Source organism: Phyllobates terribilis, unplaced genomic scaffold (genome assembly GCF_046119375.1).
Source record: "Phyllobates terribilis strain yellow unplaced genomic scaffold, ASM4611937v1 Scaffold_9__5_contigs__length_417890890, whole genome shotgun sequence".
NCBI lineage: Eukaryota > Metazoa > Chordata > Amphibia > Anura > Dendrobatidae > Phyllobates > Phyllobates terribilis.
The window spans coordinates 239167633-239180357 of record NW_027362769.1 but is presented as its reverse complement, the minus strand read 5'-3'; the positions used below and the strand labels follow the sequence as shown (position 1 = coordinate 239180357).

General features: G+C 44.4%; 1 protein-coding gene across 5 annotated transcripts in view; it reads right to left on the bottom strand.

Moving 5' to 3' along the window:
• Positions 1 to 2661: 2661 nt before the first annotated feature.
• Positions 2662 to 12725, bottom strand: part of LOC141160946 (uncharacterized) — a 175908-nt gene continuing 165844 nt past the window's right edge. For all 5 annotated transcript variants that reach the window (XM_073645740.1, XM_073645739.1, XM_073645742.1 and 2 more), the window contains one exon: positions 2662 to 3446. In XM_073645740.1, the coding sequence (XP_073501841.1) occupies positions 3338 to 3446 (109 nt within the window). In that variant the 3' untranslated portion in view covers positions 2662 to 3337. The remainder of the gene's footprint in view (positions 3447 to 12725) is intronic.

Here is a 12725-nt window from a genome sequence, read left to right as displayed (position 1 = left end):
GTGGAGTACGTTACTTATGGTATTGACTGAAACCAATGTCCCCACTGCCATGAGATCTTCCCGGAGCTCCTTCCTTGTTGTCCTTGGGTTAGCCTTGACTCTTCGGACAAGCCTGGCCTCGGCACGGGAGGACACTTTCAAAGGCTGTCCTGGCCATGGAAGGCTAACAGTAGTTCCATAAGCCTTCCACTTACGGATGATGCTCCCAACAGTGGAGACAGGTAGGCCCAACTCCTTGGAAAGGGTTTTGTACCCCTTGCCAGCCTTGTGACCCTCCACGATCTTGTCTCTGATGGCCTTGGAATGCTCCTTTGTCTTTCCCATGTTGACCATGTCTGAGTGCTGTTCACAAGTTTGGGGAGGGTCTTAAATAGTCAGAAAAGGCTGGCAAAAGAGATCTTTAATCCACACATGTGAAGCTCATTATTCTTGGTGCCTGAACTACTTCTTAATACTTTTGGGGGACCAAACAGAATTCTTGTGGTTTGAGGGGTTGAATAATAAATGACACTCTGAATTAACTTTTAACGTTTTTTAAAAAAAAAAAAAAAAAATTTGCTGCAGTGCATTTCCCACTTCCAGGCTGATCTACAGTACAAATGTCACAATGCCAAGTTAATTGCGCATGTGTCAACCAGCTAAATCTGCAGGGGGTTGAATACTACTTGTAGGCACTGTATATATATATACTTAATCTGAGTCATAAGTATTCCTCAGTTTACTTCTGCAGAGTTTTTTTTCTTCTTTCTTTGGTTGTATATCAAGTCTTCTATTCTGGTAACTTGTCTTGTAGCTAGAAATTGCATGTTGTGTAGGTATCCTAAATTATGAAAGTTGGACTGAACTTTTTGTTCATAATAAATCAGCTGAGAGGAGTAGTGATGACGAGTTGTTTGTGAATGAACTGAGACAAAGAGCCGACTCCCTGCTGTGAACAATAGTAGCTGGCACCCTAGTGAGACCCACTAAATTCTCTTAATGGCTCTCACTGGGCATAAAACTATGATGTTCCGTGGACAAATCCCTGCTCTTCTGTGGCTCTTTTTGGTGAGCAAAGACAACTGAGCCATATCACCAAAAGAGCTGGACTGCCTATCACTAGAGAGGAGCTCAGAGGAAGGAAAGAATGAGTTATGAAGTCTCCTGTCCGAACCAACTCTCTTGCGGATTCTCATTTAATGGGGTTGCCTGATAAAAATAAGCAACTTTATAATTCACCTCTCTCTTCTCAAGAATGAAGGGACTTTTATCTCTATTGTGTACTGCTCTTTGTCTAGGTTACGGACCACCCTGCAGTTTTAGAGCAGCCTGCTACCTGGGCAAGGTGGCACTTGAAGGCTCTGTGCTTTTTTTAGCTTAGAGCCTGCTTGTGTTATGCTCAACCTGGCTGGATCTGATCAGCCTTAGTGTTCCTGCGTTTTTCCCATGCTGCACAAGCAAAGATGCTTCTGCTATCAACATGGGAGAACACTCAGTTTGGATAAGTGGTGCATCCATGCTGCTGGCCTGAACTGTAAATCTTTTAATGGAATCTGTCACCGCATTTGACCTATCTAAACTATTAATATGGGCATAAAGGTCATAGACAGCTGAAAAAGTCCTGCCTTGTTGTTGAGAAAACATCTTTCATCACTTTATAAAATTGGCCTCTTCCAGGCTCTGGGGAGTACGCTGCCTGGAAGATAACTCTGCCTCCAGAGCTTGTTTTACATGATGGGGGAGTTACCAGTCTGATGTGTAATGGCCGCTCTCTGCTCTCCTGATCTCACTGCAGACCTGTGTATTATTATACCTGACACATCTGCAGGGTCCTCTCAGCTCCAGCTTCCAGCTCACAGGCAGACAGGGTGTAGTATTGTTACAATACAGCAGAGCTGTGAGAGCTGCAGTAAATGTGTTTGCAAGAAGACAAATTTCATTTCCCCTGTTCTGTGTTAGTTACTTGTCTCACACTGGTAACTCCGCATTCATGTAATACAAGATCTGGAGGCAAAGTTACCAGTGTGAGACAAGTAACTAACGCTGAACAGGAGAAATTAAATCTGTCTTCTTGCAAACACATTTTTTGCTTCTCTCTCAGCTCTGCTGTATTGCAACAATGTTGCAACCCTCTCTGCCTGTGAGATGGAAGCTGAGAGGAAGCTGCAGATGTGTCAGGTATAATCACACACAGCTCTGCAGTGAGAGCAGGCGAGCAGAGAGCGGCCATTAAATATCACACTGGTAACTCCCCCTTCATGTAAAACAAGCTCTGGAGGCAGAGTTATCTTCCAGGCAGTGTCCTCCCCAGAGCCTGGAAGAAGTCATTTATAAAAAGTGATAAAAGATGATTTCTCAACAAGACATTAGATATGAGGCATATAGGTAGGACTTTTTTCAGTATTCTATAACCTGTATGCCCATATTAATAGTTTAGATAGGTCACATGTGGTGACAGATTTCTTTTAAGTGCGCACCACCTCTGGCAAGCAGGGGCTCAGAGGGAGGGAATCAGTGCAATTCTGAAGAATGAGCTGAGGCAAACCCTTTATCTCATTCTACAGCCTGTACAACACACAGGCAATAGAAGTCAAATGGTGCAATATTTTGAATGAAATTCAAATGCAAAAATGATTTTCAGCCAACAATACATGCAAAAAAAGTAAAGACAACTTTCACCAGGAGTCTATATTCTTTAATTATAATCCTTAAATTACTTCATAATTAATCTAAGTATTTGCAAAATTCTCCTTCATCAATATTTTGAAGCGATTTAGCCAGTGATTTAAATTTTCCAAAGAACATATAAAGTAAACTAAACAAAGAAATTTCACAATGCATTTACTTAGCTAAACCGATCACATATTCTTAAGAGCTCATACAAAGTGACTATTTTTATCATGATTTCATGTCTCCTGAAACATCAGAAAGGCTTCTGGAAAATGGCCCCATCTCTGCCAAAAACTCCCAGAAAGCAGTGCTTCTGCAAGATTCCATGTGTTTAGATGGAGCCCTTGTGTGATATTCTGGCTCAAAAATCTGGCAAGTATAATTTATATATTGACCCATACAATAACATAAAAATCTTTAGGCTAGTTCTACACGGATTCTTCAGCCACGACACAGATCACGAGGCCAAAGATCGCTCTATGCTGCTGCTACATAGCAGCTTAATAATGCAGGCTTTTTCCAACTTGTAACAATTGTAGCACCATGTGCGACCCCATTCACCTGTATAATGAAGCAGTATAGTAGCGACACAGGGCGATCTTTGGCCACGTGACTTGTATTGTTGCCAAAATTGACATATATCCACAGCTTTACATTCTTGTAGAAACTGTATTTATTCTTCATTTCTTCAAATCCTTTTGAATTTTGATATGTGATGATTGCAGCTGGGACAGTAATGGTCAACATCCTTACAGCCATCCACAATGAAAGGAATCAGGCAGCATCCTAACCAGCAACTACGAAGAAAACAGAATAAGATAATACATAAATCCATCGTTCACTGAGGCGAGGGTTCATTCCGCTGATGGTTTCAACATGTTACATATTGTTGATCAGACACACAGTGATGTTGTTATAGGGTGCTGCTACTTCACTGAAACACAGTAAAAAAATCCAAGTATGATGGATTGGTGAAAAATATTCAATTCTGCAATTGTTTTTTGAGTTTTGTTTTTATGGCGTTTATTATACTGTAAAAATTATCTAGAAACCTGATTGTCAAGGTCAATCCAATTACGGAGATACCAAACATGCATACATTTTTTTTCTATTTGGCCATGTTCACACGATCAGTATTTGTAAGGCAAAACCAGGAGTGGTTGAAAAATTCATAAGTGGTGACGTGTTTCTATTATACTTTTCCTCTGATTGTTCCACTCATGATTTTGACTTACAAATACTGATATAAAATACTGACCAAATACTGAACGTGTAAATGTAGCCTTTAAATTATGAAAAAAAAATTCAGCTTATTATAAAAAAACAAGTTTTTGCTTTGTGTCTCTATTTACCAAGGCCCATAATATTTTTATTTTTCTATTGATGAGGCTAAGTGAGATCTTGTTTTTTAGGGAGGTGAGGAGACCAAAGCCAGCACCTGCAGCAGTACAGGGAGCACCAACAGCAACAAAACCGGGAGCAGCTCTGACAACAGCAGCAGCAGATTGATTTACTCACAGGGGCGATTCGTGGCATGGCAGCAGCTCCGACCCCAATGTCGGTTGATGATTTCTCTGTCCGGAAGGCGGTGAGGAGAGCCTTGCAGAAAATGACTCCGGGTGACGACAAAGAGGCCTTTTTAACCGTTTTTGAAAGGGTCGCCGATAGGGAGAAACTCCCGCCAGAGCAGTGGGCGCCATACTTAACAGGGGAGCCACAAAAAGCCTAATATCATTTGGCCTTACAGGATGCTAAAGAATATGAAAAATTGAAAACAGAAATTTTGGCGCGCTTGGGGGTGATAATGTCTGTCAGGGCACAATGGGTCCACCACTAGGCATATCACCATGACAAACTCCCTCACTCCCAAATGTTTTATCTGCTGCACCTCGTCCAAAATTGGTTACAGCCGAAGTCCTCTACCCCAGAGCAGATGGTGGTGCAAGTTGTAATGGACCAGTTCGTGCACTCCTGATGCAGACTTGGGTTGCCCAGGGAGATCCCCGGAGCGCCAATAACTTGGTTGGACTGGCTGAAAGGTATCAGGGGTTTGACGGGTCCATGGAGAGGCAACCCATTCCATACTGGGGAGTGGAGGATAAAAAGAGGGTGGGGCATCCAAAGTTCAAGGGGGTGGCAGAGGTCATGCCAAGGTCCTCATAGGAGGATGCAATTTGCTGAAGATGTCACAGCCCAGGTCATATAGCTGCCATTGGTCCCCTGACCAATGAGCAAATGGACTGTAGCATGGGACGCTGGTGTTCATTCTACACATATACAGCTTGCAGTGTAGACTGTTCGGCAAGGGGCCCCAAACTTGTTCTGTAAAAGTGAATGGCCTGCAAATGACTGGACTACTAGACTCAGGGAGTTTGGTGACCCTCGTGAGGGCCACACTCCCTCTCCAATAGATTTTTGGGAAGAAGATTGGCGTCCGCTGCATTCACGAGGATGCTAAAGACTATCAAGTGGCCAGAGTGGTCATTAAGACAACCTGAGGAACTGAGTCCCATGAGGTCGGCGTGGTCCAGGATTTACTGCATCCAATTATCATAGATCGGGACTTTGTGTTGTTTTGGGACTTGCGGAGGAGGGGCGGAGACCTAGATCGCTCTGGTAAGAAACGGATTGGCCCTAAAAAAGTCTCAACAACCCCATAGTCTGACAAGTTTCCCTTCTGTGAAGTGGATGAAGAGGAGAAGATAGTATCCTCACATGAGGCAGAAATTACTGAGATAGGAGTAACCAGAGAAATTTTGAGTTCACGCAGCATAGGGACCTATCTCTAAAAGAAGCGTTCAATAAGGTAACGGTTATAAATGGCATAGCACAGGAGTCGGGGGCTGACACTAGGCTTCCCTATTTCATATTGAGTGGGGACTTGTTGTACCGGTTACTAAGGTGAGGGAGGAGATAGTGGAGCAATTGTTGGTACCAGGACCCTTTAGACAAAGGGTGTTGGACAGAAAGGACCCATTCACATGTCTTGGGTGGCCATCTGGGGGTGGACAAAACTCAAGAACGGGTCATGCGGTGGTACTATTGGCCCAGATGTCACAGTGAAATCCTAAAGATATTGCAAGTCATGTCCCACCTGCCAGTTAACCGCTACCACCTCTCCCTTCCGAAATCCTCTTGTTGCTGCTATCCATCAAGGCAGGGCAACAGAGAAACCAAGTTGGAACTCCCTGTTGGCTGGACAGACCAGAAGGTGACACTAAAGATGTCACCATGGCAGAGACACTGTCACCGGCCAAGAAACAACAGTGCCGAGAACTGCTTCAGTGGCACCGGGACCTGTTTTCGGAGTTGCCAAGACATACTCAGGTTGGTGAACATGGAATCCTAACGGAACCAAATGTACAGGTCAACCAAAAGCCGCACAGAATCCCGAAGCCCACCACAAGGTGACTTTGAAGGAGGGGGCTAAATTTGACCAGTATCCGATACCCTTTGATGATGAACTCATAGAGCAGCTAGGGTCAGCCAGATACATCACCTCCCTGGACCTAAGAAAAGATTACTGGCAAATCCTTCTCTCAAAGTGCCAAGAAGAAGATGGCCTCTTTTATAACTGATGGCTGCTTCCAGTATACCAGAAGCCCAGTCGGGCAGCAAGGAGACCCAACTACTTTCCAGAGAGCCATAGACCGGCTCTTAGCCCCTCACAAAAAGTATGCCGCAGTTTACCTCAACGATATTGTGATATTCAGCCCAGATTGGGGAAGTCATCTGCACAAGGTCGAGGCCGTGCAGGATGTGCTGAGAAAAGGGGGGGGGGGGGGTTACTATAAACCCAAAGAAGTGTGCCATCAGGAAAAAGAAGGGAAAATACCTGGGGTACAGTAAAGCCGCAAGTGAATAAAGTGGAGGCAGTCCGAAATTGGTCGAAACCGGTCTCCAAGGAACAGCTTTGGGCATTTCTGGGAATGGTGAGATATTATCAGCAGTGTATCCCGAATGTCACCATGATAGCCACACCCCTGACCAACCTTCTTAAGGGCACAAAGATGTCAATGGCCAAATAGCCTCTTGAACAGAGATGGCGTTCTAAGAGTGGAAACTCAGGGCTACAGCTCTTCATCTTTCATGTGGAACACAGGCCTGGGAAGGTGCACAGTAACACAGATTACCTGTTTAGACTTCCCTGTGTGGTGACTGAAGGTGCTATAACCTACGGCTTTGAGTAGAGGGGGGATATGTGACAAAGTCACTGGCAAAGTACTGCAGGGGAAATATGTAGCACTGATTTTGTTAGCTCCAGTAATATAAACATAGAAAATGTTTCAGCACACAAAGTAAAGAGAGGGGTTAATCAGTTATGTTTAGTGCTAGGGTGATTAAACACCTGTAGAGAGGGAGGAGGTCAGAGGATAAATGTCCAGCCTTGTAGTGCATTTGGTGTGGGGTGGGCCTGGAGGTACAAGTTCTGGAGCTGTATTGCCTTGTGAAGGAAAGCTAAACCATGGCTTGTTTGTTCCTGAAGCGGGCGGTTACCCGTAGCAACAAGAACTGTGCCATATGTTATGTTTTGTTTTTCATGTTAGGCCAGGAAGGCCATGTTTGTTTTGCTAACATTGACGTGGTTTATGCCTTACTCTTAATAAACCACAATGGAAGATTTAAAGAGACAGTGTTCCTGTGTCTACCTCTATGTGCAGCCGAGTGAGGCGATCCACCACAAAACATATATGCACTAACGTTCAAAGTTTGGGGTCATTTAGAAATGTCATTATTTTTGAAAGAAAAGCACATTTTTTTTCAATGAAGCTAACATTAAATGAATCAGAAATGCACGCTATACATTGTTAATGTGGTAAATTACTATTCTAGCTGCAAACGTCTTGTTTTTATTGCAATATCTACATAGGTGTATAGAGGCCCATTTACAACAACCACCACTCCAGGGTTTTAATGGTACATTGTGTTTGCTAACTGTGTAAGAAGGCTAATGGACGTTTAGAACACCCTAGAAAAACCCTTGCACAAGTATGTTAGCCCAGCTGAAAACAGTTTGATTTGAGAAGCTATAAAATTGACCTTCCTTTGAGCTAGTTGAGAATCTGGAGCATTACATTTGTTTGTTCTATGAAACTCTCAAAATGGCCAGAAAAAGAGAACTTTCATGTGAAACTTGACAGTCTATTCTTGTTCTTAGAAATGAAGGCTATTCCATGCGAGAAATTGCCAAGAAACTGAAGATTTCCTACAGCGGTGTGTACTACTCCCCTCAGAGGAGAGCACAAACAGGCACTAACCAGAGTAGAAAGAAGTGTGAGGCCCCACTGCACAATTGAGCAACAAGACAAGTACATTAGAGTCTCTAGTTTGAGAAATTGACGCCTCACAGCTCCTCAACTGGCAGCTTCATTAAATAGTACACGCAAAATGCCAGTGTCAACGTCTACAGTGAAGAGGCGACTCCGGGATGCTGGCCTTCAGGGCAAAGTGGCAAAGAAAAAGCCATATCTGAGACTGGCTAATAAAAGGAAAAGATTAATATGGGCAAAAGAACACAGACATTGGACAGAGGAAGATTGGAAAAAAAGTTTTATGGACAGACGAATCAAAGTTTGAGGTGTTTGGATCGCACAGAAGAACATTTGTGGGACACAGAACAACTGAAAAGATGCTGGAAGAGTGCCTGACGCCATCTGTCAAGCATGGTGGAGGAAATGTGATGGTCTGGGGTTGCTTTGGTGCTGGTAAAGTGGGAGATTTGTACAAGGTGAATGTGATTTTGAATAAGGAAGGCTATCACTCCATTTTGCAACGCCATGCCATACCCTGTGGACAGCGCTTGATTGGAGCCAATTTCATCCTACAACAGGACAATGACCCAAAGAACACCTCCAAATTATGCATGAACTATTTAGGGAAGAAGCAGGCAGCTGGTATTCTATCTGTAATGGAGTGGCCATCGCAGTCACCAGATCTCAACCCCATTGAGCTGTTGTGGGAGCAGCTTGACCATATGGTACGCAAAAAGTGCCCATCAAGCCAATCCAACTTGTGGGAGGGGCTTCAGGAAGCATGGGGTGAAATTTCTCAAGATTACCTCAGCAAATTAACAGCTAGAATGCCAAAGGTCTGCAATGTTGTAATTGCTGCAAAGGAAGCATTATTTGATGAAAGCAAAGTTTGAAGGAGAAAATTATTCTTTCCAATAAAAATCATTTCTAACCTTGTCAATGTCTGGACTAAATTTTCTAATCATTTTGAAACTCATTTGATAAATAAAAGTATGAGTTTTCATGGAAAGCACAAAATTGTCTGTGTGACCCCAAACTTTTGAATGATTATATTATATTATAATATATATATATATATATATATATATATATATATATATATATATATATACACACTGCTCAAAAAAATAAAGGGAACACTTAAACAACAGAATATAACTCCAAGTAAATCAAACTTCTGTTAAATCAAACTGTCCACTTAGGAAGCAACACTGATTGACAATCAATTTCACATGCTGTTGTGCAAATGGAATAGACAATAGATGGAAATTATTGCCAGTTATCAAGACACCCTCAATAAAAGGAGTGGTTCTGCAGGTGGGGACCACAGACCACATCTCAGTACCAATGCTTTCTGGCTGATGTTTTGGTCACTTTTGAATGTTGGTTGTGCTTTCACACTCGTGGTAGCATGAGACAGACTCTACAACCAACAGAAGTTGCTAAGGTAGTGCAGCTCATCCAGGATGGCACATCAATGCGAGCAGTGGCAAGAAGGTTTACTGTGTCTGTCAGCGTAGTGACCAGAAGCTGGAGGTGCTACCAGGAGACAGGCCAGTACACCAAGAGACGTGGAGGGTGCTGTAAGAGGGCAACAACCCAGCAGCAGGACCGCTACCTCCTCCTTTGTGCAAGGAGGAACAGGAGGAGCACTGCCAGAGCCCTGCAAAATGACCTCCAGCAGGCCACAAATGTGCATGTGTCTGCACTCCATGAGGGTGGTATGAGGGCCTGAAGTCCACAAATGGGGGTTGTGCTCACAGCCCAACACCGTGCAGGACGCTTGGCATTTGCCACAGAACACCAGGATTGGCAAAATGACCACTGGCGCCCTATGTTCTTCACAGATGAAAGCAGGTTCACATTGAGCACATGTGACAGACGTGACAAAGTCTGGATACGCCGTGGAGAGCGATCTGCTGCCTGCAACATCCTTCAGCATGACCGGTTTGGCAGTGGGTCAGTAATGGTGTGGAGTGGTATTTCTTTGTAGAGCCGCACAGCCCTCCATGTGCTTGCCAGAGGTAGCCTGACTGCCATTAGGTACCGAGATGAGATCCTCAGACCCCTTGTGAGACCATATGCTGGTGTGGTTGGCCCTGGGTTTCTCCTAATGCAGGACAATGCCAGACCTCATGTGGCTGGAGTGTGTCAGAAGTTCCTGCAAGATGAAGGCATTGAAACTATGGACTGGCCCGCCCGTTCCCCAGACCTGAATCCGATTGAGCACATCTGGGGCATCATGTCTCGCTCCATTCACCAACGTCACGTTGCACCACAGACTGTCCAGGAGTTGGCGGATGCTTTAGTCCAGGTCTGGGAGGAGATCCCGCAGGAGACCATCCGCAACCTCATCAGGAGCATGCCCAGGTGGTGTAGGGAGGTCATATAGGCACATGGAGGCCACACACAATACTGAGCCTCATTTTGACTTGTTTTAAGGACATTACATCAAAGTTGGATCAGCCTGTAGTGTGTTTTTCCACTTTAATTTTGGGGATGACTCCAAATCCAGGCCTCCATTGGTTAATAAATTTGATTGCCATTGATGATTTTTGTGTGATTTTGTTGTCAGTAGAGATGAGCGGTGTTCGACTAGAACTGTACGCCAATCTCAAATTCGAGCTGTTTTGGGTGGTGTTCGAGTTGTTCGACGAACCCGAACGATTTGCAAAAAATTCGGCTGTTCGAGGTTATGTTCGATAACTGTTCGTGCACCAAAAGCGTGTCCTGCATGTCTGGCGCTATTTAGAGCACCAATCATGCAGGGATTGTCTGCCACTCACTATAATGCCACAGCCATGGTGGTTGTGGCATTACAGTGATTGCCCAAATCGATGGGAACAGTGCTCACAGTGAAACATGAAAAGCCGGCAATTCATCAGCGGCATATACTGGTACCCGACAATTTAGAACAGAAAGAATAGAGAATCACACATAGATTAGATAGACAGAAACATGTCAGCCACATATATACGAAGTACAGTGACAGTGTTGCTTACTGTACTTGTCATTTAGTGTAAAGGATTTATTAAAAAATATAATAGTGTTTTCGTGCACCGTCTCTTTAAAAAAGCCGGCCGGCAATTCAGCAGCGGTACCCGACAATTTATAACAGACAGAATAGAGCTTCACACATAGATTAGATAGATAGAAACATGTCAGTCACATATATATGAAGTACTGTGACAGTGTTGCTTACTGTACTTGTCATTTACTGCAAAGGATTTATTAAAAAAAATAATAGTGTTTTCATGCACCGTCTCTTTGAAAAAGTCGGCCGGCAATTCAGCATCTGTACCCGACAATTTATAACAGACAGAATAGAGCTTCACACATAGATTAGATAGATAGAAACATGTCAGTCACATATATAATAAGTAAAGTGACAGTGTTGGTTACTGTACTTGTCATTTAGTATTAAAATAAAGGATTTATTATTAAAAAAAATTGGCGTGGGGTTCCCCGTAATTTTAGTCTCTAGCGGAGGTTAAGCAGACAGCTGGGGCAGATGTTTGAAGCCTGGGAAGGGGGTAATACCCACGGAGCTTCCCAGGCTACTAATATCAGCCCCCAGCTGAATACCTAGCCTTTACTAGCTATTAAAATGGAGGACCCCCCCCAAAAAAATGACGTGGGGTCCCCCCTAATTTAATAGCTAGCAAAGGCTAGGCAGACAGCTGGGGGCTGATATTAATAGCCCAGGAAGGGAGCCATGAATATTGGCCCCCTCCCAGGCTAGAAACACCAGCCGTCAGCCGCCCCAGAAATGGCGCATCCATAGGATGCGCCAATTCTGGCACTTAGCCTCGCTCTTCCACGCTGCCCTGGTGCGGTGGCAGGGGGTAATAGGGTTGGGGTTGATGTCAGCTTATAATGCCAGCTGACATCAAGCCCAGGTTAGTAATGGAGAGGCGTCTATAAGACACCCCCATTACTAACCCCATAGTCAAAGTTAAAAGAAAACACAAACACCCAGAATAAAGTCCTTTAATTGAAATAAAGACACATTCCTTTATTGTTCTAAATTAAACCATACTTACCGTCACGCCCATTCCAGCTGAAGCCAACGATCTCCTGCAATAAAAGAAAAATAATAAAGCAACCTGATCCTTACCTTTCCATGGTTCCCACGACAGCTTCAGCTCTGCTACATCGAGATAACAGGCTGGACCGCAGCAGAACGCTGCCATCCAGCCTGTCATCCCGCAGACACTGAGAAGCGCAGGCATGCTTGCGCTCCTCAGTGTCTCGCTGTGACGGCATAAAGATGAGACAAGCTCATGTCCAATGAACTCGGCGCACCTCATGCACGTCACTGACAGCGTGGGAGAATTCTCCTGCACTCAGCACTTCAGCGTGAGAATTCTCCCACGCTGTCAGTGACGTGCATGAGGTCAGCTGAGTTCATTGGACATGAATGAGCTCACCTCATGCACGTCACTGACAGCGTGGGAGAATTCTCACTCTGTAGCGCTGAGTGCAGGAGAATTTTCCCACGCTGTCAGTGACGTGCATGAGGTGAGCTGAGATCATTGGACATGAATGAGCTCACCTCATGCACGTCACTGACAGCGTGGGAAAATTCTCCTGCACTCAGCGCTTCAGCGTGAGAATTTTCCCACGCTGTCAGTGACGTGCATGAGGTGAGCTCATTCATGTCCAATGAACTCAGCTGACCTCATGTACGTCACTGACAGCGTGGGAGAATTTTCACGCTGAAGTGCTGAGTGCAGGAGAATTCTCCCACGCTGTCAGTGACGTGCATGAGGTGCGCCGAGTTCATTGGACATGAGCTTGTCTCATCTTTATGCCGTCACAGCG